Source organism: Lontra canadensis, unplaced genomic scaffold (genome assembly GCF_010015895.1).
Source record: "Lontra canadensis isolate GAN:19392208 unplaced genomic scaffold, GSC_riverotter_1.0 scaffold13, whole genome shotgun sequence".
NCBI lineage: Eukaryota > Metazoa > Chordata > Mammalia > Carnivora > Mustelidae > Lontra > Lontra canadensis.
In genome coordinates, this window is record NW_022631007.1 from 7777608 (window position 1) to 7801486 (window position 23879).

At 37.6% G+C, this 23879-nt stretch overlaps 2 protein-coding genes across 16 annotated transcripts in view; both read left to right on the forward strand.

The window, feature by feature from the left end:
- The window catches only part of COL4A3 (collagen type IV alpha 3 chain), a 125818-nt gene extending 120184 nt beyond the window's left edge, over window positions 1–5634 (forward strand). Inside the window, exons 48-52 of the mRNA XM_032857373.1 lie at window positions 1964–2176; window positions 2802–2979; window positions 3308–3422; window positions 4625–4797; window positions 5419–5634. Of these exons, the coding sequence (XP_032713264.1) occupies window positions 1964–2176; window positions 2802–2979; window positions 3308–3422; window positions 4625–4797; window positions 5419–5503 (764 nt within the window). The 3' untranslated portion in view covers window positions 5504–5634. The remainder of the gene's footprint in view (window positions 1–1963; window positions 2177–2801; window positions 2980–3307; window positions 3423–4624; window positions 4798–5418) is intronic.
- A 7078-nt stretch (window positions 5635–12712) lies between these two features.
- The window catches only part of MFF (mitochondrial fission factor), a 31345-nt gene continuing 20178 nt past the window's right edge, over window positions 12713–23879 (forward strand). For 4 of the 15 annotated variants that reach the window (XM_032857381.1, XM_032857385.1, XM_032857382.1 and 1 more), the window contains exons 1-5: window positions 12715–12894; window positions 15939–16050; window positions 16820–16997; window positions 17890–18110; window positions 19033–19202. In XM_032857381.1, coding sequence (XP_032713272.1) covers window positions 16960–16997; window positions 17890–18110; window positions 19033–19202 — 429 coding nt within the window. In that variant the 5' untranslated portion in view covers window positions 12715–12894; window positions 15939–16050; window positions 16820–16959. Of the gene's footprint in view, window positions 12895–13297; window positions 13319–15938; window positions 16051–16819; window positions 16998–17889; window positions 18111–19032; window positions 19203–23879 lie in introns of those variants that run through there. The other 11 variants (XM_032857376.1, XM_032857383.1, XM_032857378.1 and 8 more) reach the window with 7 other exon arrangements.

Below are 23879 nucleotides of genomic sequence, written 5' to 3' on the forward strand. Positions count from 1 at the left end.
CTAAAGCCACTGAACACAGAATCCATGTAATGCCACGCCCCCCCCCAAGGATTTAACTTACTGAAAAGTAAATAAATAAAGGTGTAGACTTGTTTTCCTGTTTAAAAAAATAGTCTGAATATAAGTTTATATGTCAATTCGATATACCTGGATCAAAATCTACATTCTGCAGAAGTTTCAAAAGCACTTTCTAGAAAATACCTACATATCCAAAAGAATTGCTGATTTTGTTAAAGAAAAAAATTCTAAATGCAGTTTTCCAATTTATTGACATATGACCAGATCTACTATAATAAAACTGTAAAGACTAGAAACTTAAATCTTTAAATCAAATATAATGCTAATATTATGTTAATCGCATAATCACTCATGATTTAGTATTGTCAAGAGTGCACTTTAGAGCATGCTTAATCATTCAGCTGTCCTTAAAATGTGTTTTCCAAAGTGGGAAGATGCAAAACTCTTACTAATAATTCTACTAATTAATTCTATTAATTAAAATTTACTGACCAAGTTTCAGAAGAGGACCACAGTAAGAGTGAGGGTCCTACAATACAAAGTGTATTGAGAATCATTAGCAAGTAGAATTAGTCCTGATGCCATACCCACCTCACAAGAAAGATAAAAGGATCTGAGAGTTAAATAGCACATGTATAAACTCAGAGCCCTGGCCTCTCTCTCAGAAATACAGAATATCCTGGATCATGTGTTTTTGCATGGTAATCTACCTCCAGTTCCTCTCATGTTCAGCTAATCACAATCCCTGTGCAGAGACAAGTAGAGGGATCTTTTGCTTGTGGCCAGTTAACAGCTCCCTGGTAATGAGGGTAGATGTGGGGAAAAGTGAAGAAGGTGTATCCTCTCCATCTGATATATTAAAAACATAAAATTCTGGATGACTCAAGTAAGACATGAAACTTTGATAAATTTAGCTATGACCTATTTTTAATTTCAAAGAATAAGCCAAGACCCCTGGAAAACAGAAGAATGTGGGTTGACTGAAAAATATAGAATCTTAGGGCTTTAACAGATCGTGGAGAAAGGCATTGCCTTCTGAGCCAAGACTAAACTGGGGCACTGCCTGACTCCAGGGCATGGCTGTTTGTGGGAAACAATATCTCCCTTGACTCGTGGGCCCCCAATCCAACAATCTCTACCCTCCTGCATTCTTTAGGACCCAAGGTGGGTTAGGTGGAGCTTGGGGTACACTGGCAGTGGAAATGGATCAGGGACCAAGAGGGGATGGAAGCCAATACCTATACCATTAAATGATAGCTATTTGATGAAAAAAAGGAGAGGAAAGAAAGGAGGATAGAGAGAAAGGAGAGCTCTCTGGTCCTTATTTAGAAAGTGACAAACGTGAATTTGCCTACTCTAGTGCAGAGAAAAAAGTATCAAAAATACTTACTTTGCCTTAAACTTATAAATAAAAGAAACTCTTATCACACTAAAAGAAAAAAGTCTTTTCTGTTTTTATTTGCCTTACTCATTGATTTAAAACCTTCTCGAAGTTTACACCTTTAAAAAGAACTTTCAGTGTTTTCCACGAGTATTTACTAACTTTACCAAAAGCACATGTCATTTTTTATTATCCACCTGAAGAGACTTTCAAATTGTATTTGACTTATTCACTCTTGTTGTAGAATGCACTGACTTGTACATAAAAAAATATACGTAAGACCTACTAGATGCAGGCCACTGTGCTAGGTGCCACAGAATGAAAACAGAAAGAAGACCTGATCTCAAAAATTCATCATACAATATACACAAATATTTATAAGAAGAGGCATTGTGTGATAAACAATCAACATTTAATATTGTTTGGCCATTTTGTAAGTCAGTCTTCTTTAGGACTCCTTCAAGAGGAGCTTACCAGATATACATCAACACTGAAATTAGTACTATGGGAAATGGAGTTTGAGGTTTTGTTTGTATTGAAACATATATGACGTGTTTTTTAAAGGACCACCTGGATCAGATGGACTGCCAGGCTTGAAGGGGAAACCTGGACACATTGGACCTCCTGCAACTGGGCCAATGAAGAGAGGCTTCGTCTTCACCAGGCACAGTCAGACGACAGCGATTCCCTCCTGTCCAGAAGGGACAGAGCCGCTCTATAGTGGATTTTCTTTTCTTTTTGTACAAGGAAATGAACAAGCCCATGGACAAGACCTGGGTAATGTCCCAAGCCTAGTTTTCATTTTGTTCCATAGACATATTGTCAACTTCTATAGTATGGGGGTAGTTTTCTCTGTAGTGTGAACAAGCCTGAGTGCCTTACAGCACTTTTTAAAGACAGTAAATGAAACAACATTGGCCTAATGTCTAATTTTCATTCTGGAATGTACAGCTCTGGAAGGAGCCTAGCTCATGAATGTCAGTCTAGCTTGTCCTATTCAATACAAACAATTTTCACTTAAATCACCTGTTTTCTTTCTAATCTTAAAAGCAGCATCTTTTCTGAAGCTTAGTCTAGTTATTAGCTATTACATACCCATGAAGAACTGGGAATACTTTGAAACAAAGACATTTTCCCACCCGACCTTGACCAGTCCTCAAGTGCTAGACTGATTAGGAAGGGTCACCTGAAGTGTTAAGAGGGTTGGGGCAGGAGAATTTGTTTTTTATTGGCTCTTTGATATCTATCATCATTAAAACTTTTCAAGAACACATTCTGCAAACAACTCTTCTGGGTTGTCTTATTTTTGTCACACATTGTTTTAATTAGCCTCTGCCTAGGAATGATACTCAAAATAATTTTAACTTAACTAAAAGTGATGCTCAGTCCGATGTTTCATTAGGAACTCTAGGCAGCTGCCTGCAGCGGTTTACCACAATGCCATTCTTGTTCTGTAACATCAACGATGTATGTAATTTTGCATCTCGAAATGATTATTCATACTGGCTGTCAACACCAGCTCCGATGCCAATGGACATGGCTCCAATTACTGGCAGGGCCCTGGAGCCTTATATTAGCAGGTAAAAATCTAACTCGAGTTTTGTGATGGGACAAGGTCAATCATTTCATGTGTAATGTAATGTAAGGCAGCACATCGTGGTCCAGAAAGTGGTGATGCTGCTGTATTTTTTCTTTTTTTTTTTTTTAAGATTTTATTTATTTTAGAGAGAGAGAGAAGTGGGGGGAAGGGCAGAGGAAAAGCGAGAGAGATAATCATAAGCTGACTCCATGCTGAGCTCGATCTCACAACATTGAGATCATGATCTGAGCCAAAACCAAGAGTCAGACATATAACCAATTGAGCCATCAAAGCAGCCCAGCTGCCATATTCTTTCTTTCACATTACAGATGCACTGTCTGTGAAGGTCCTACAAATGCCATCGCCATTCACAGCCAAACCACCGCCATTCCCTCCTGTCCCAATGGCTGGATTTCTCTCTGGAAAGGATTTTCGTTTATCATGGTAAGGAGGAAAGGAACAGCAAATTCATAGTAAAGATTACCCTTAGAACCTTACATTGGACGGGGTGAAATTTGGCCCCCAAGAATGATGCTGCCTGATACTAATATGCAGTGTATTCTAGGGACATTGGCTTGAAAATCTGGAAATATACTTTTTTTTAAAGTAAGTTGGTTTTTTGTAAATAATGGAGAATTTTAAAAAAATGACTTTACCCATAAATTCTAAATAAGACATTCAGGTGATGAGTAATGCCAAATTAGTAATAGAATACCTTTTTTTTTTTTTTTAACATGGCAGCTGTTTTATATAGATCCTCCATAATCCTTATGGAAACCCTGGAAGTAGTTTCTATCTTCTACAGTTTTATAAATAAAAATGAAGGTCCCCAAGGTCTCATAACTACTAAGTGGTAAAACCAGGGTTTGAACCTGAGTCTGTCTGTTCCACAATCTTTTTACCTTACACTTATGCCCCTTTGACATTCATATCAAGATGGGGGCTAAGAGAAAAAGTCTTTTAAAGAAAGATTCTCCAGATGTGAAGTGCTAAATGAAGAAATCTATGCCCTGACCATCAGTGATTCTGAGAGCCAAACGTGGTTGGTTGGTGGTTATTCATATTTTGTATAGCATCACTTAGGATACATCATTCCTCTTTCTTTACTCACAGACATCCATTCCTCCATTCATTCAACCATTAATTTAAAAAGTATTTATTGAACACCTACCATGTGCCATGACTGTTCTAAGCACTAAGAAGAATACCAACAATGAACCAAAGTTCCTGCTGGCCATGGAACATATATCTTAGTGGTGAAGGTACACAATAAACAAAAAGACAAAATAACCATAATAGTAATGAATTTAGATGGTGGTCAGTACTCTGAAGGAAAGAGGAGATTGTGAAAGGGACGAGGTCAAGGAAAGCCTCCTGGAGGTTATATTTAAGCATATCCCTGAACTATAAAAATGAGCTAGCTGACTGAGGAAAAGGAGGATTTCAGGCCAAAGAAATAGCTTTTACTTTTTTTTGATGACTAATACTCAACTTGGAAGGTACCTGAAGTATTAGCAGATTTGGATAAAAAAGCATAAGTTTATTTCATACTACTTTTTTTCTTACTATTAAAAAAAAAAAAGTAAAGCACTGAAAGTTTGAACACCATGCACAGAATTCTTATCCATGTATTTTTATTGTGATAGTTCACAAGTGCAGGTTCTGAGGGTGCTGGGCAAGCTCTGGCCTCCCCTGGCTCCTGCCTGGAAGAATTCCGAGCCAGTCCATTCATAGAGTGCCATGGAAGAGGAACGTGCAACTACTATTCAAATTCCTACAGTTTCTGGTTGGCTTCATTAAACCCCCAAAGAATGTTCAGGTAACTATTCAAAGTCAAGTTTAATCTCATGACTCAGTTGCTGAACTATTCAGAGGTTGCCATGTTAGATTTTCATTACCTATGTGTTGATGAACTCATGTTTAAAAGAGATCCCCGTGACAACAAAATCCTGCTTAGTTCAGAACTCCCAGTTTACAAACTGTTCCACAGTCAACTTGTAGCCATCCATGGGTTTGTACTACTGCATCAATAAAGGCCCAAAAATGTGATTTTTGTCACCAACAAATATATTTAACATTTGTATATGAACTTATAGCAAATTACAGAATAAAACCATGAAATGATCTGCTGCTCTTAATTTACTGTACTGGAAGACTTGTGCGTGACCCAGACTGTTTAAAGGACAAAGGCTGTTTTTATTACAAAACAGAGAATCTCTAAGTTTGTAGAGTTTTCCTCACTGCTATGTTTTCCTCACTGCGGCTGAAATACAACTAAATTCTAAAACATTGACATATATACCTTTTCAGAAATATGCCTCCTATAATAGAGTTTAGATGAGCTACAATATTTATTAATAAATCTCAAACCCAGCAAATATTCCTTCTTTACCTATACATTGATGAGATTCTTTGTTTGCACTTTTTGCTTTTATTTCAGAAAACCTATTCCGTCAACTGTGAAAGCTGGGGAGTTAGAAAAAATAATAAGTCGCTGTCGGGTGTGCATGAAGAGAAGACAATGAAGAAATCAAAAGAAAACAGAACTGTTCTTTTTCATCCTAAATAACCAAGTAATGATGCAGAATATGCATTTATTTTGGTATTTTTCTCTAACCAAACAATATGGTTCCTTGATGACTTAGTGCAAAGTTTCTATTTGTTCCCCACATAACAAAGCATTTATTTTAAGTCAGTTCTGCAATCCTAGTATCTAATCTGTGCTCTTGCAAACTTTCCTATGGCAAGGCAGCAGACTTTTCAAAAACTACCCCTGAAATCCTATTCCACTTGCATCCAATGCACGGCCTCAACTGCAATGGTATGAAGTTTGGTGCTACAAGTTAAAAGCTATTTGATCCACTGGATTCCCAAGATTTGCCCCTTTCTATTCCAGTTGTTGAGACTCAGGGAGACTAAATTGGTTTTAGATTGTGCCACCACCCCCTTTAGCCCCTGAGACAGGAGGGAGATGGGGGGCATGTGGAGTAATGGCACCTCATGCATTGGACTGGACTTTGAGACCTGTTCAGTAACCTAAGGCCTGAGGAAACCAGAACTAAACTAAGGTTCATAGATATTCTAGGGCTCTTTCAAGTATACCCAAGACTAAGGCCAAAAGGGGGTTTCCCTGAATGGTTTTGTTCATATTTTTTAAAAGATTTTTTATTTGTCCATTGAATTCATTTCATTGCAGCAATGTAACCTGCTAGCATTCAAATTTTTACCCTTAGTGAATTAATTTTAATAGGATAATGTTACACTCATGCTCTGAAATGTATCTAACTTCCTTTTTTTTTTTACCAATTCACCCACCCAGATAACAAGGATACTACTTATTGGATGTGCGCTTTATCCCCATCCCTATAAATGTTGAGAAAACTTACGACATTTGCTGACTAATCAGATTAGGCTCAAAATATTTTTCCTTTGCTGTAATCCATTCATATTCCATGTAACCTGGGTATTTCCAGATTTATTCCCTGATTATTTCCCTACTTCTTTTGTAAAAAATTTTGTGTTTTATGTTACATACTCTCACCAACTGTGTTGAAAGAGTCCTATAAAAATCTTAATGTAAAAATTGTATAGCTTTGCAGATAATAGGTCTTAAGACTTGCTTTTCAGTGTGTTGATACATTCCCAAAGTTACTTAAATCAGCTGAACAAGCATTTCATTTAGCCTCAACCCAGGCCCCAGGGAAAGTGCTAAATTACAGATACTAAGGGGGAGAAAAAGAGACTGTTTCTGATCTGATATCCCAGAAAAGGTGACTAACTTACTGTTACTGTTAGGACTCCCACATATCTGAGCTAGCTTTTTTTCCCTTTTTCTTCCTTTGTCACTGTTCTTATATTCCATCATCATCATTCAGTAGGCCTCAATAAAGGTTTACAAGAAGGTCTCTGGCCAGAGAAAGCCCAGGACATCTAGCTTCTCTTGGGCGTCACAGAAGCCAAGGTAGGAACAACGTTAAGAAAACAAAGATCTGCAAGGCGCTAAGTACAACTTGAACTCGATGGTAACACTATGTGATGGATCTGAGAGGCCAGGTATCCGAGGCAAAGCTCTGAAGATACTTCTTGATCCACCCAGGTGGCATTGATGGTGCTGATATTTAAATTCAGGTTATTGCTCTGGTCTCAGTTGCTCTGTAAGTGAAGGTGTGACCCCAGAGGATAGCACAGGTTGGGACCTCGGTTCCCACACTTCCCTGCTCAGGTGACTGCTGTCAAGCCATTTTTACATTTAAACATTATAAAGTGCATTTTACTTAGATTACTTACGTAGACTCACCTAATATTAAGACTTTTTTGCTCTAAAAATATCCTATTGTCCCTTTTGTATCATTATGGCATACAGGGTCTAATTGATGGCCACAAACCCTCTGTAGGACAACAGTTCTCCAACTGTGGTCCCTGGACCAGCTGCATCAGCAGCCTCTGGGAACTTGCTATAAATGGAAATTTTAGGGCCCACCTCAGACCTGTAGAGTCAGAAACTCTAGGAGTAAGGCCCGGAAATCTGCATTTTCACAAGCCCTCCAGGTGATTTCTGACACACTCAAAATTAGGAACTGCTGTGGGCAAACAGCCAAGGAACAATTGTATGGGCAGTTACCAGGTACAGCTGGCTGTAATTGTTCCATCTGTGCCTCCCTTTTAAAGTCTAAAATCACAAACAACCCTAAGGTTGTCTAATTTTACTAATATGTAAAAGCCTTAGATTGGTGCTAATGCCAAATTACTGGTCTCTGCTTATCCAAGTGTCTGTGTTCTCTTGCCCTCTTAGCAGTGTTTAACTTCTGAGGAAGACAGGTGATGCTAAAGCCTTACATTCCAAAGAAGCCATATGAACAGTAGCTCAATCATACCTCTGAGACTGAGCCTTAAAACACAGCTTCCATGCATTACTTTCCAAATGCCTATGAGTAGCTTATAATGTTATGAAGATTTAACTTTGTAGATAAAATGTAAATAACTTGTTTCTTTTCAAATTGGGGCTTCAACTTTGAAATTTCAGAGTGTCCTAAAATAATGGATTTCTCAGAGGTCTTTTTGCAAGGTAAACATTATTAAGTAACTTATTTATAAAAGTATTACAATAATGCTGAATTTGAATTGTATTGCTAATTTAACTTACAAAGATTCTTCTATGCAGCAAATGTAACTTACTGCAACTAAACTTAATTTAATGTTTACTCTATAACCAAATGAAATATATTTAAAATATATTGGATATTTTATATTATTATATCCTGACATTACAATATTGTAATGTACTAATATTTCTGAAATTATAGCTAAAAATTATTTTATTGTATTGTCTAAAAATAAAATTGAAAAAATTGTATCTGGTCTTATTTTTCTTTTAAAATGGAAATAATTTTTTGAATTGTAAAAATAATACATGTTTACTGTAAAAACAAGAGACAATACAAAAGTTAGGAAGAATATAAAAATTGCCATAATCTAACCTGTCACCCTCACCCAAGATAATTAAGGTGTATGTCCTTCCAGAGTTCTTCCCTGTAAATATGTTCCTAAACAAAAATAGAATAAAAACATGTTATGTGTAACAAGATTTTTTTTTAACTTAATGCCCTATGGATATTTTTTCACATCAATAGACAAGAACTAATCATTATTTACACCATAGTTCATTGCATGGATTTACTACATAAGTCAGTGAATCCCCCAATCAAGGGACACTTAATTTAGTTTTATGATGGACATTTAATTTAGTTTTATTATGGAAATACTGTAAACATTTCATTTCACATTTTCCACCTACTTCCTCAGGATCAATTGGTAGGAGGAAAATTACAGAATCAAATAACTCACAGGATCTTAGGTCTTTGATACACATACAAAAATGTTCTCCAAGAAGGTTGTTAGAATTTCCAGCTATAGCAACAATGTAAACACCCATCTTCCTATGCTTTTACCAGTTCCGGATATAGCTGTTCTTTTACAATTTTTCCCTATCACGTTTTAATTTACAGTCTGCTCACTACCAGCGATGCTGCGTATTTGTCACTTTTAATTAGTATTTGCTTTTTTTTTATTAATTAGTATTTGTTTTTTCATTTAGTTTTATTTGTATTTTCTTATTTTGTATTAGTGCCTGTTTTTGTTTTCCTTTGGAGGGCCTAATCACATCTTTGCTCATTTTCTATTAAGGTGTTTAAGAAATTTTTACAAATCAGTAAGAACACATATAGATTACAGAAAGTATGCGTCATACATTTTGATAAATGTTTCCCATTTCTAATACAAATGTTATTCATTCAAAGAAAAACTTTCATAAAATTTTAAATGTACAGAAATGGTAAAGAGGAATGCTTTTAATACACAAAATAAGAAATCTTGTAAGTAAGGAACTTTCGGGCTGTGTTAAATGGCAACAAGATTATAAAAGGAAAAAACTAAACAGTGATCTTGGGTAATAGTTCTAAGAAGACAAAGAAAATTGTTGTTCAAATAAATATTTTAGAAATATTTTCATAACTGGGCCAAAAAGTACGCTGAAAACATTTTGAGTCCCTCCAGAATGTGTTAATACATTTAAGTGAACTTATTTTGACTGATAGCAAGTAGATGACTGAATGTTTTATTCGTGGTCATTCTCTCTACTTGCGAGTCTGTTTGGAAGGAAAAATTGTGATCAGTCTCTAATCTATTCTTAGTAACCTACTGACAGAGGACTTGGAGAGCATGAACAGTGGCTAGTTCAATCTCACCGTATTCCCAGCTCTGCCCACTGGAAACTGAGAAACAACCAAACACAGAGAGAAAAGAAACTGATTTTGAATAACCAGGCTAAATCTAAACATCCAGATAAATGTGACCCTCTCTGGGTGTCTGTAGACTGTTTATTCTAAAAATGCTGACATTGCTCAAAACCTTTTTAAAAAACGATTGCTTTGTGATTGGGTTTATCAGCCAAACCAGGAAATAGAGGTCTCATCACTTTATACCCACGACCTACATCATGCTCAAGATATCTGGCTCCACAGAAGTCATCCAGATGAGTGAGACACAGACCTTGGTCTCAAACACAGAACTTAATCTGGTGGCAGAAAATAAGGCAAATAGATAGATTAATTATAATACTGGACAGAATAAGTGCCATAAGAGATGACAAATAGTGATGCAAAAGTTGGAGCCCTCAGGAAATAATTATGAAAGAAGGAATATTTTAGGTGGTCCTTTAAGGACAGTTAGGATTTCAAGAAGCAGAAGGTGGCCAGAAGGAGGATGGCATTTCAGGTGGCAGGAATATTACAGATAAGCGTAAGTAGTTAGGAAAGCATGAAGCAATTTCAGAGAATAATTAATGGTCAAGAACATATAGAGTATAAGAACATACATGGAATACATAGGAATATATGGGATATATGTATTCTCTGTAGATGTAAACATCACATGTGCATACACACACAAACATGAATAAAGTGGCATTGTAGGAGTTAGGGCCATATCACATAGAGTTTCAAATATAGGTTAAACCTATATTTCATTGGCTGGTCTAAGAGCAATGAAGATTCTGAAAAGAGTGGAATGATCATATAAACAGTAACTTAGAAGATCCAATATTTTACATACTGCACTTGCCAGGCTATTTCATAATTTCAAATGTTTTTAAAAATCACTGGATTGCTATTATGGACTTTTGAATTGTGTAGAGAACTGTAAATCATCAATTTCTTTTAAACCCGGGGCTTCAAATTTGGGATGTCACAATTTGTAAAACTAGGCGCTTTGTGAATCCAACCTCTGGTAAGAATTCGAGGAGAAAAATGGAGCTGGGAAGGCCAGTTAAAAGGTTATCAACCCAGTTGATAGGTAGTGATTTAGCAGTGGGAACAGAACAAAGTGGAGAGTTGGCATTGAGGTGGGGGAATCTAAAAGGATGGGGTCTTGAGAGACTGAAAGATGACTTCAGAATTCTGAAACTTGAGGACTCGAAAAATAATCTTGCCATTAACTGAAAAAAAAAAAAAATCAGGTGAAGCTATCTGGATTGGGAAGAAGGAGAAAATTTGAGTTTGAAATCTGTTAGGATCAAAACTCCAAAGGGACACTTACGAAGAAATGGTTAGAACTAGGGCAACAGCATGATACTAAATGGATGTGTTAATTAATGTAGACTTATATGGCACTTTTCCCCCACAAAAGATTTGAGGCAATTATGGGTGCAAAGATAGTCAGTAATGGATTAAATCATAAACAGGAATGTCCACATTAATGATGGAAGACCCAGCATGAAGCTTTATCACAAAAAAACAAGGGGGCAGAGTTTCTAGGTAAGGAAGAGAAAAAGCCTTTTTTTTTTTTTTTCCCCTCTTTGAGAATCGACTACCAATGTTTGGTGATTTCATGTACCACACTGACTCCTTTAACAGAATCAAATGATTCAGGAAAATCAAGGGTGATCAGAATTAAGGAAGAAGACTTCGGATCTGGCAACTGGTTCACAACTTTCCTTTGAAAGTTATTTCAAAACGTTTTTCTTGTGGGGAGGGGGCAGGCATAAAAAGCAAATGGCAAGAAACAAAGAAGTGGAAGGGTGCTGGAAGCAGCAGGGCCCTCACTGCTACAAGTCTTGGTTATGGATAGCTTACCCAGCTTGGTCTTTCTATCCCCCCCCCCCCCCCCAAAAGAATTGGTTTGGAATGACTCATCATTCCTAAAATCTATCTATTCTTACAAAAGGATGATTTGCCACTATTAATAAGAGACCCAAGAACAAGATTCTCAAAGTGCTTCCTAAATTATTTTGAAAAGCAGCAACCTCTCTGGAGCATCTTTAGATTCTAGAGAAGTACCCGCTCGTGTGCATGTCCTTGTTGGCTGTTTGTTAAAGTCTAGTTACACAAAATATCCCGCTATCTGGCTTTAGACCGCCCCGATGTTGGGGATCAAAGTACTGAATCTCCCACGGAAAGTTAGTTGGGTGGTTAGATCCAGAGAGGGCTCTACCGAGGCTAAATAAGGCTGCTAACTACTGTAAAAGCTAACTAACTTCTCTTTTTCCATCATTCTCATGTTGAGCGATTAGTGAAGCCAGTCAGGGGAGGGGTACTGTTAAGGAAGACATCTAATAATTAATTAGCTCAACCAGTGATCAAAATCGGAGTATCACCAGCAGAGTCGGTGAAATATTCGGAGTATTAGGCCTCACGCCAGATATTTTGATACTAACAGTCTTGAAAAATAGTCATTTTAACTGGCTGTGGAAGGTTTGTCTACCTTGTAAACATGTGAGTCTTACAGATCACGAACTCCTTATTAAAATTTCAACCGTGGGGCGCCTGGGTGGCTCAGTGGGTTAAAGCCTCTGCCTTCAGCTCAGGTCATGATTCCGGGTCCTAGGATCAAGCCCCGGCATCGGGCTCTTGGCTCAGCAGGAAGCAAGCTTCTCTTCCTCTCTCTCTGCCTACCTCTCTGCCTACTTGTGATCTCTGGCTGTCAAAGAAATAAGTAAATCTTTAAAAAAAATAAAATAGAATGAAATTTCAGCCGTGAACCAAAAAAATAAATAAAATAAAATAAAATTTCAGTCGTGAACCAAACTCCTACCACAGACGCGTTTTTGCTTGCAGTTGGCGCTCTTTGCCCTCAACAAAGATGTCCCCGTATCGCCGTCGCCCTGCCCCTGCTCCTGTGCGTGAGCCTCACGTCCGCCCTTGCCTGCATCACATGACCACAAACCTGCTTCAGCTACGGCTCCCGGCAAGGACCAGTTCCGGCCGTTCTCGCATCTCTCCCGGCCCGCTGCGGGCCGCTCAGGCCGGTGCTTTGCCCCGGCGCCTCAGTGCGCTCGGCCAACGGCCTGTGGGAGCGGCCACTGCAACGCCCCGGGAGCCGGCGGGCGGGGGCGTTCGCCGGGGACTCTTCAGCGGGCCCAGGGGTGAGTGCTGATGCCTTCCCGACGCGGGACCCGCGGCCCGTGCCGGCCTCCGGGCCTACCACCGCGGCCATGACCCTCCGGCCGAAGGAGGTTACCCGCGGTGGCCCCGACCGGTCCACGGTGTCGCCGCGAGTCCCAACCCCCGGGCTCTGGCCTTGCCACCCCCTCAGGACCTTGCCGCCTCCTCGGTCCCTGAAGAGAGCAGCACAAGCTCCCGCGAACGTTTTGGGGCTAACCTGACCACCGCCCCCTCCCCTAGTTCGGGGTCTCATTTTGACAGCCCGGTGGGATCGTGTTGGGAAACACTGGAGACGTCCTGAGAGCTTGAACGCGGAGCTTGGCTGGGGTTTTCCCTCATCCTTCCCGGCCGAGGCCCTGGCCCCTTTCAGAATGACCTTGGGCCAGACGCCAGTCGGCTTGACAAGTAGTTTTTTGTTTTTGTTTTTACTTCGTGGGAAAGACGTGTTTGCAAAGGAAGGCTTTGCTGGAAGCTGGTTGGCCTCCCGAGGCCCGCGGTCGGGTGGGTCCGTGAGCACGCTTGCTCCCAGGTGTGGATGCTGGGAGTTAGTTGCTCCTCGGGTTTCCTTCCAGGAGCTGGGAAGCCGGAGAAGGAAAGCTCGCGTGCCGGTTCTGCTGAGCCTCTGACCTTCGCCTGCAGGACGAGGCCCCTTGGATGGTGCAGGAACACCCCGGGCCGCGTCCTACAGCGTTAGAGCAAGGGGCGCTCTGTAGGGATGACGACCCTTTCCAAGTGGTGACAGCTTTTCATGCGGCAAATGAGAAAAGCCCCAGAGCCCTTGTTCCCTAATGTAGAGCCAGCTGTATTCTAGCCTCCCATCCACTCACTGAGAGACTTGACCTGAAGGACCTTAAGTGTTTTCTCTCCCTACATGAAAAAAACGTTTATTTCTGTGTCAATTTCGTCAGCTAATGAGATCCCAAAGGAAAAACCCTCAGGAAAATGGATTTGGAAAGAATTAGAATGACTTAGTAAGACTATTAAGTAGTCTTCTCCCCGTGTAATTAAATTATGTGTAGGAGCTGCTATCTTTTTGGTTTCAAACCCTTGGGAATTGGTTTTGCTGTTCTTTCCAAAAGGAAATTGTGTTTACTATCCCTTCCTGTCCGATAGGGCTGCCTCGTTTTAGGATTACAAAGTTTAGCAGTTGCTTTCCTCCCTTCTGCTTTTGAAACTTGTTTTCTGTAGATTCATACCCTTATTTTTAAATTTGTGGATTTGTGTTTTTTCAAGTTTTTGGTTACTTTTCTTTCAAAACTGCAATTAATCCTGGATTGCTATACCCTGATTTGTTAATGCACTTATTTTTTTTAAGTATAGTTGCTTGAAAAGAGAATGGAAACAGGATGACCTATATAAAAACCTTGAACTAGGTCCACAACAATAAGTGATAAAGAACCGGATATTTTTTTTTCATAATTGGAGAATTATATAAATCTTTGCAGCCACAATCAATTTGACCTAAGTCGTTTCTGTGACTTCCTGGACTATTTCTCTGGGTTCCAGTGGTCTAATATAGAAAATAAGAAAGTCAAGCTTGAGTCATTGTGTCCCACATTTCGGACATTTTCCAGGAGTGGAATTTGACTTGATTCTAGATAGTATATGGATGAGGGTTTTTTCTTTTAGTTATGTTTTTGTTACATCTATTTATATATGTATGGTTTAAGGTAGTGATGTAAAGTTTCCTTTTAAAATACATTTATTTAAGATGTTTAAAAGTTGAGCTAAAAAATGTAGGTAAGAATAAATGCACTGTGGGAATGTGGAAAAAACTATATAAAATTGGTAAATTACTGGTGTTTGGGAACTCAGAGGCTTAGAAATTAGAGGTTAAGATCATCTGTGATTTTGAGAGAGATTTTGTCTCCTTAATTATATGATGGAGAATCATATACTGGTTGACTAGTAGTTTGCAATGACAGAACCTCTGGAATTAATATCTTAACTCCAAATGAGAAGTTTGTTTTATGTATTGCCAAAAGATAATACCAAAAATGTTATAGTCTAATTGGGGGGGAGGGGATAGATTCTGATCTAATTAGGACAGTACAGTGTTACATCTTAGAAAAGTTCCATTTGCTTTTTAAATTTAAGTAGCTCAAATAGGGTACAGGAGAATTTGGCTTTTTCTAGAAGTTGTCTTTTCAGCATCTGTCTTTATTTTAGTCTGTGCTATTTTACAGACAGATTCTCATAAAACAAGATGTTGCTGTAGAATGAAATTTTGACACTCATAGGATGTATTGGTGCAAAGTCAGTGAAGACTGAAATGCAGTAAATGGAGTGGGGAGAATAGCACATTTCAGAGAGATAATGTTCTGGTTATATGTGTTCCTTGTTATTATAAAACTTCAACTTATAGTGTCCCAAGGCTATAATTCTTTTGAGATGTCTCTTTTCAGTATCATATCTGAATATAAGCTCTTACTGTGATTCATCTATACACAAGTATTGGAAGAGTTTCTCCTCTAAAAAGATGCACAAAAATTAGAGATTGCCTGTGGGGACCTAGGTCGCTATAGTATAGGGTCTGGTGGGACACTGTTTTCTCTGAATGTTCTTGTGTGCTTTGTAACATGTGCATATATTACTGGTTCAAATTCAAATATTGATTGAAAGTTGTGAATGAAATAAATATGAAATTAAATTAAGTATTGCATGAAAATAGCTGAATGACAATTTAACCAAAATGCATTTGTTCCTTCTTGATATATATGTATATACACATGAATATTATGGGTCCATCCAACTAAGTATTTTTCATCTGTCACATCTTTCTAAATTCAGATCAGAGATGATGGCAGTTCTATATTTTATTTTGCATTAACTAATGAATGCGTATAGGGCCCTGTCTGTGGGATTAAAATTGGTAATAAGCTTGTTAATTTTTTCTTTATTGTATTAGCTTCTTAATGTAAGTTTGTGTGTCTTTGGTGACTTATCATTTAGAGGATTTCCAGCAATGAATTCCTAATGTTGGTATCATGCAGGTTTTCAATTAGCTCCTGTTTTTCTTCCCTAGGGACAAAAGTGGCTCAAAATCCAGCACAGGCACATTGAAGCAAGTTAAAGGATTTAATATGAAGCACAGAAGCAGATAGTGCCGAATAGCAAGCCGTAGTTGGTACACATTTGTGAGTAAAAATTTTGTCTTTTGGCTCTATTTTCTTAGTCTTTCAACCATCTGCATGCCAGATCCTTAAAATTCCCACATTTTGGTAAAGAATAAAGGAGGCAATTTAGCAGTCAGAACTAACCAGTTGTCAGGGCTTAGCCCTCTGAGCGACCTCTCAGAGCTCTCCTAAGCATCGTACTGAGGTGGTTCAAGGGTCGTAACACATCTCTGACATGGAGTTGAGGAAATATCCCAGGTATGACTCACCTTTATATCATCTTTACTTTTCATTGCCCTTGATTTATATATAATATCTTTTGCTGAAAATTCAGTGTAATTTGGCTTTTGAAGTCATTTCCTTTTAAAGAAACCATTACTTAAACATCAGTTTTTTAGGTATCTCAAATACATTTACTTCTGCACTTTATATTCTCTTCATGATTTCTTCATTTGTACTGTAATTAAGCCTTAAAAAAAGAAAAGGACTTTTTTCCCCTGTTCAGAATATAATGATTAAAAGGAGTCTTATGGCAAAAAAAAATTTTTTTTTTACTCTGACTTTATATACATTTAATTATCCTGTTTGGAAAATCATAAAATAGTGACTGTGTGTAAAATCATCTTTATGATTTTTGAGGTATAGAATAACTCTGTTTAGGAGAAATCTGAAAACTGGTTTTGTAGATCAAGTCTTAGAAGATAATTTGAAATAGATATTCACTTGTATTCATGGTTTTTTAAATAAATGAATTGTTGAAATACTGATCTTTATTCTTTCTTTTTTACAGCTGGAAAAGCAGTGTCCGTGTTGTTATGTACACCTACAAAAAAGTTCAGATCTGTAGGGGAATTGTTGTATAAAGTAAACTGAACTACAGGGTAGCAGTATCTTAATAGCTATTCTAGATGTGTATTTACTGTATTAAAAATGAGTAAAAGAACAAGCAGTGACACACCACTAGGAAGGTCAGTGACATTTTATTCAGTTGAGCTGGTATTAAAGGCTTGAGAGATAGTGGCTTTAAAGCTGATTGCCATAGGCTAACCATGCTCTTCTACACTTCTTTCTACATTTTATATTTGGGGGTAACTTTCCTTTGCATTTTCCTGAAGCATGGATCCTTCTCTAATTTAGAAGGTTATTCATGCATTTGTACTGTCTTTCCCCTTAAAGACGTGTCATGCTTTTTAAAAATATACATGTAAGTATGATCCTAAATACAGATTAATGTGAGGCTTATAATCCCATGAAACAAATGCATACAGGAAGGGTTTATTGCTACATATTCTATATTTGGTGTTCATTGCATCTCAATAACCAGGTATACATTCAGTAAGAGAAGTTTGAATTTGTATCTTATGATTTTTCAGGGGACTACATTTCTTAAATAAATTTAGAATTAGCCTTATTTACTTTATGAATTTGATTTTCATCATTAAAAGGTTTTATTTTTTTCATGCATGACAGCAATTCCTAATTTCATTTTTATAAAATCCTAGCAGCTTTCCCTCAGAATTTAATTTAAGTTTTATTTCATTCATTTTTTATAAGCAGCATGCGTAGCTATGCAGAGAGAAGGAGAGTGTATATGTGTGTGCACATTTGTCTTGTAGTTATACAATAATTTTAAAATTTGCTCTTAACCAATATCCTCAGGGTGCCATTTCAGCTGATAAATGAGAAGGCATTATGTTGAGGAAAACATTGTCTTCAATCTTTTACTTTCCCTTTGTATGTGTTCAATACAAATAAGAAGTCTCCTTTTGTGCTTCCTACAAGGTATTGTCTTCTAACTTCACTATGTAAAGAAGACTGACATTTTAACAGTCACCCCTGTCTTTAAATTTTTGCCCATAGAGTGAGTGGGGCAGCCTTTCCTTCTCCCACTGCTGCTGAGATGGCGGAGATTAGTCGAATTCAGTATGAAATGGAATACACCGAAGGTATTAGTCAGCAAATGAGGGTCCCGGAGAAATTAAAGGTAGCACCACCAAATGCTGACCTGGAACAAGGATTTCAAGAAGGAGTTCCAAATGCTAGTGTCATTATGCAAGTTCCAGAAAGGATTGTTGTAGCAGGTATTTTACATTTGTTTATAAAGTTGTCTGATAAATCTTTGTTTTTTTTGTATTTTTATGAAAACTTCTGGGTTTTTCAAAATATTATTTAGAAAAGGGGATGGGAAATAAAACTTTACATTATTTTCAAAAGTTTAATAAAACTGAAATTTCAAACAGTGTTTTCTAATAATTCAACTAATTGATACATAATTTACATACATAAAATACATGTAATTTTTAAGTGTGAAGTTTGATGAGTTTTGACAAATGCATATATTCTTGTGACCTTCCACCACAGTCTAGATATAGAACATTTTCATTATCCTGAAATATTCCCTTGTGCCCCATCTCCTTTAGTTCCTCCCCCTAAATTCCACGCAACCATAATCTCCTTTCTATAACCAGAGACTAGATTCATCTTTTATAGAGTTTATAGAGTTTCGTTTATACTCTTGGGTCTGGCTTTTGCTTAGTGTAATATTTTTTGAAATTCTTTCATGTTCTTGCTTGTATCAATTTTTCATTCCCTTTTATTGCTGAGTTGTATTCCACTATGTGAATATACCACAATTTGTTTGTGAATTCATCTATTGATGAAGATTTGGGTTGTTTCCTGTTTGGGGCTGTTAGGAATAAAACCTCATTAAAGTACATGTTCTTGTAGGGATGTGTGTTTTCATATATCTAGGAGTGGAATTGCAAGATTATACCATAAGTTATATTTAACTTTATGAAAAACTGTCAAGCTGTTTTTGAAACTGATTGTACCTGTTATGTCCCCATCAGTGGTGTGTGAGAATTTCCATTGCACCACATCCTTGTCAACACTTTGAAATGTCAGTCTTCAATTTTAGTCATTCTGGGGGTGTGTAGTGGCAGATACATTTTAATGAAACCACTGTCTTTTCAAAACCTTTCCTTTTTTTTTTTACACTCCTAGGAAATAATGAAGACATTCCATTTTCAAGACCAGCAGATCTTGACCTTATTCAGTCAACTCCCTTTAAACCTCTGGCACTAAAAACACCACCTCGTGTACTTACGCTAAGTGAAAGACCACTAGATTTTCTGGATTTAGAAAGACCTCCCCCAACCCCTCAAAATGAAGAAGTAAGTACAGTTTTAACGTCAAGTGACTTTGAAATAATATAGGTAAAAGCAAAAGGTAAAGAAGATTGAAAGCTATAACTCCTACATTAGCAATATGTAATGAAAGCCTTCCACATGGACCATTGTTTGCCATAAATTCTGCCACATAGATAACCCAAATAAGATATTATGCTATATTTTAAAGTTTAAATGTTATGTTTCAGGAAAATGGAAGTTTTGTGGGAATCATTAACATTCACATGGTCTAGATGGAAGAATTTTTATGGCTAGGAGTTACACCTTAAGCAAAACTGAAAGAGTTGGGAAGTTTAGCATAGAAAATTAATACATCACTTTATTACAAAAGAAGTCTGGCAAAGAGGACAAGGAAAGTTCTTTTTTTCCTTGATACTACCTAATCTAGCTTGCTAAAAAACCTGACTAAGTTGATATACCTTGTAACATTAATAGCCCTATTGACCAAGATATGGCAGCTTGGACTAATGAGATGTTAGTAGCAAAGTTCAGATGTTGGCTCTCCCATTGATTCAGAGCCAATTTTGTAAAATTTCTTTTCTGTGATGATACTTAGAGTTGCAGCTTTTACACTGTAGCTTTTGAACTTCTGTGTTGTCATGAAGCTAGCATAAGACAATATGCAAACATATGTTTTTACTGGTGGCGGAACTGCCTGTGTGTCCTTTGTTCCTGTTAGTCCTTTCCAATGAGGGTAAAGTATCCATACAACCCCGAGGAGTGCAATGTCCTAGTACCGGGGAGGCCTTTTCTTAGCTTGGGAGTTTTTGCTGAGGTAATGAGATAATAGAGCTGCCAGTTTGGACATTCTAGATATATGCTTCGTGAAAAGCACTAAATTTGAGTGTTCACATGGTGAAAAGGCACTGAGATACTTGTAGAATTGTATTTATTTAACAAACATTCTTTGAGCTTTTGTGTAAGACCCTGTGAGGTGAGATAGAGTTCGTGCATCCTGGCATGAGTGAGGGAGAGATACCCACACACAGAAGATACAAGGTTCTCAATAGCAAAGAATAATGCAGGGTATGAGAATTGTCCTGCAAGATGAAAGGTATCACAGCGGGCTTTCAGTTAGAGGCCCTGCTTCCTAGCCCCTACACAAAAGTTCCTAGTGGAAATTACTGCTGTGGATAATAATGTCTTGGAGTGAGGATTCTACCGGGGAGAAACCCTCCCTGTAATATTCTTCGAGTTTTGTTTTCCTTTTGATCTTTCTGCTCCCACTATTTTAGATAACTTAACTGCCTACATGGTGAGAATAATTGATTGAAAACAAGTCAGGCACTTTCTTGAGTGATTACTTTTAAGAAAAAAAGTTTACTGGGATTGCCCTCAGTAGACCTATGGGGTTTACTCCTGCAGTAGTAGGAGTACATTTAGTCAAATGTGGTAAATGCCCAAAGTATATAGCACCATAGTGAAAAACTTGGGTTGAAAAGGAGACCTAATTCTGAACGCCTGTTCTGCTACTTATTAATGACATAACCTTGGGTAACTTATTTATTAATTCTGAGGCTCATCTCTAAAAGAAAGGTAAGAATAATGCCAAGTACTTAGGATTATTATGAGAATAACTATAATAATGCATGTAATGTGTTTAGCACATGTTCTAATTTATGTTAAAAGCTTGTATGTTTAAATACTATTGTTATAAAAGTGAAGTTCCTGGGGCAAGAGCCAAATCCTGAGATGCAAGAAAGGAGTTTCAGAGATTAGTACCCACTGTCTATTGAAAGGAAAGCAAAGATGATGACCTGTACTTCCAAGTCCATGGAAGGGTCCTGCAGCCTTGAAGACAATCAGCCTCTTGACTAGAGGAGAAAGGAAAAAGAACCAGAGTTCTAGTAGCTTCTAGAAGATGTATTGAAAGAGGCCAATAAGACTTTGAGGGCTGCTCTGATGATTCATTCAGATCCTAGTCAGAACCTATCAAGTGAGAGCCCCTGAATCATTGACTCTGTAGTAGTCCTTTTGCAGCATATGTCAAGGTTTCTCAGCCTTGGTACTGTTGACATTTTGGACCTGATAATTCTTTGTTGTGGTGAAAGCTCTCCTTTTGCATTGTAGAGTGTTTAACAGCATTCTTGATCTTTGTGCACTAAATGCCAGAGGAATCCTCCAAATCATGAAAATAAAAAATGTCTCTAATAGCTAAAAAAAAGGTGGAAATAATCCCAGTGTTCATCAACTGAAGAATAGATACACCAAATGTGGTATATCTATATGGTAGAATATTATTCATCCATAATAAGGAATGAAGTACTTACACATGGATGAGCCTTGAAAACATTATGCTACATCAAAGAAGCCAGACAGAAAAGGCCATATATTTTATGATTCCACTTACATGAAATATCCAATAGGCAAATCCATAGAGACAGAAAGCAGATTAGTGGTTGCCAGCAGATTGAAGGAAAGGGGAATTGGGAATGACTGCTTAATCATTATAGGATTTTCTTTTGGGGTGATAAAAATGTTCTGGAGCTAGGTAGAGGTGATGGTTACACGTTCAAATGCATCAAATACACTGTATTGTATAGTAGTTTAAAATGGTGAATTTTATGTTATGTGTAGTTCATCACAATAAAAAGAAAAATTCTTTCCATTCATTGCCAAATGTCCCCTTGAGGGCAAAATCACCCTTAAGAACCACTGGCCTATGGCAAGAAAGGAGACTCTAAGAAGGTGGCTTATGAAGAAGGCTGTAGAAATTGTTGTCTAAAATGTTGTCTGACACAATGAATAAGTTTGCAGAAAGTAACTGCACTTAAATTCCTAAACTGGCTTGAAGAACCCAAGGGAACCCATGGAGAAGGCTTAAAGCATGATGCTTTAAGCCTCACATAGACAGGGTTTATAAAATCTGGAGGCTTGACTGGTAGAGAGGAAGTTGATGAACCCTTTCAATATACCTAATCTGTACTTGGAAGGCCAGTCTAGGACATGACCACCGCTTGATGATTCTACCTGCAGGAAACTAATAAAAGCAACCAAGTAATAAACTGATCTGGGCAAGAAACTGCAAAATAACCAAATCATGACAGTTCTTAGTGTTCTTAGCACCGCTTAGGCCGTATAAATGAGGAGGGAGGAATTGTAAGCCTATTATCAGACACAGAAGATCCTAAGGCCTGCAGGAAGTTACCTGAAGCTGGGAAACTTTCTCAGCTTCAGAACTGAATACAAGTTTTTATTTTTATTTATTTATTTTTATTTATTTATTTGTTTTACAGAAAGAGAGAATGAGCACAAGCAGGGGGAGTGGGAGAGGGAGAAGCATTCTCGCCACTGAGCAGGGAGCCTGATGTGGGGCTCGATCCCAGGATCTTAGGATCATGATCTGAGCCGAAGGCTGCCGCTTAACCGGCTGAGTCACCCAGGCGCCCCAGAACACAAGTTTTTAAATGGGTAACCAGTGCTGGTTCATTCTGAATGACATTTAAAAACCTTGAATTGTCAACTAGATTTCAATACAGCTGGAAAAAAATAATTTAAAAAAATAAATAAAAATCTTGGATTGAAAAAACTACCACCACGACTGAACTAAAGGGTGGAAATATTTAAAAGATGGTGTTCCTTATCACCTCAGGCTGTGTCCATGCACTTTGGTATTACAGGATACAAGTTGGTCGTATTAGAAGGCATGACAGGTGTATATATTTTTTAAAGATTTTGTTTATTTATTTGAGAGAGACAGAGAGAGAGAGAGAGTGAGAGGGGAGAAGGTCAGAGAGAGAAGCAGACTCCCGGTGAAGGAGTCACTCAACCAACTGAGCCACCCAGACGCCCCTGACATATGTATGCTTTTGTTTGAAGTTGCTTTTTCCCTCCAGTATGCCAGTAGTATCAGGCTTAGTGTTCCTGGTAAGTTATCTTTAAATCAGATTTCAAATGGTGAAAATAGCAGACTTAGGATCCTCTAGTTTCCAGGCTGTGTTGAAGTCATAGACCTAATTTGTTTTCTCCTGTCACTGCCTGCCCTGCTTAATCTTAGTTCTCACACCACAACAGCAGGAATGGCTCTGATTTAGTAGAGGATTCATCTTGATCTCTGCAGCATGGAAGAGCTGTTCTCTAGGGAGATGGAATGCAGGGATCACAGGGATTCTCACAGACTAGTACTGCTCTCTGAATCAAGTGTACTTGATTGAAGTGGTATTAAGAGATAGAGGTAGAGATGTAGATACAGAAATAAATATATCACCTATATATATTGCATATATGTATGCATATATAACAATATATTGTTATATATATATTTAAGTTGTATATAACTTAACACCTATATATGTGTGTGTGTATATATATATACACATACATACACATACATACTGCTTTAAAGGAATTTTTATTTTTGGTTTAACTGTAAAGAGCTCTTACAGTAGGTTTCAGACTGACTCCTTTTTTGTCTTTAGAAGTATTTTTTTTTCTTTTGCTCAAGTGGATAAATGGTTCATAACTCATAACCAAATCTAAACCATGCTCTGGAATTATGTGCTGCATAGTATGGTTTTAAATTTTGTTGTCGTAGAATCTGGATTTATTCTCCATTGAAGGTGCTTGTAACCTGATTGTCTACTCTCAAGTTTTTAAAAAATCATCACTAGGCACTGATTTGCATTTTTTAAAATCTTAACTTTCAAGTCCCTTGTTTCACAT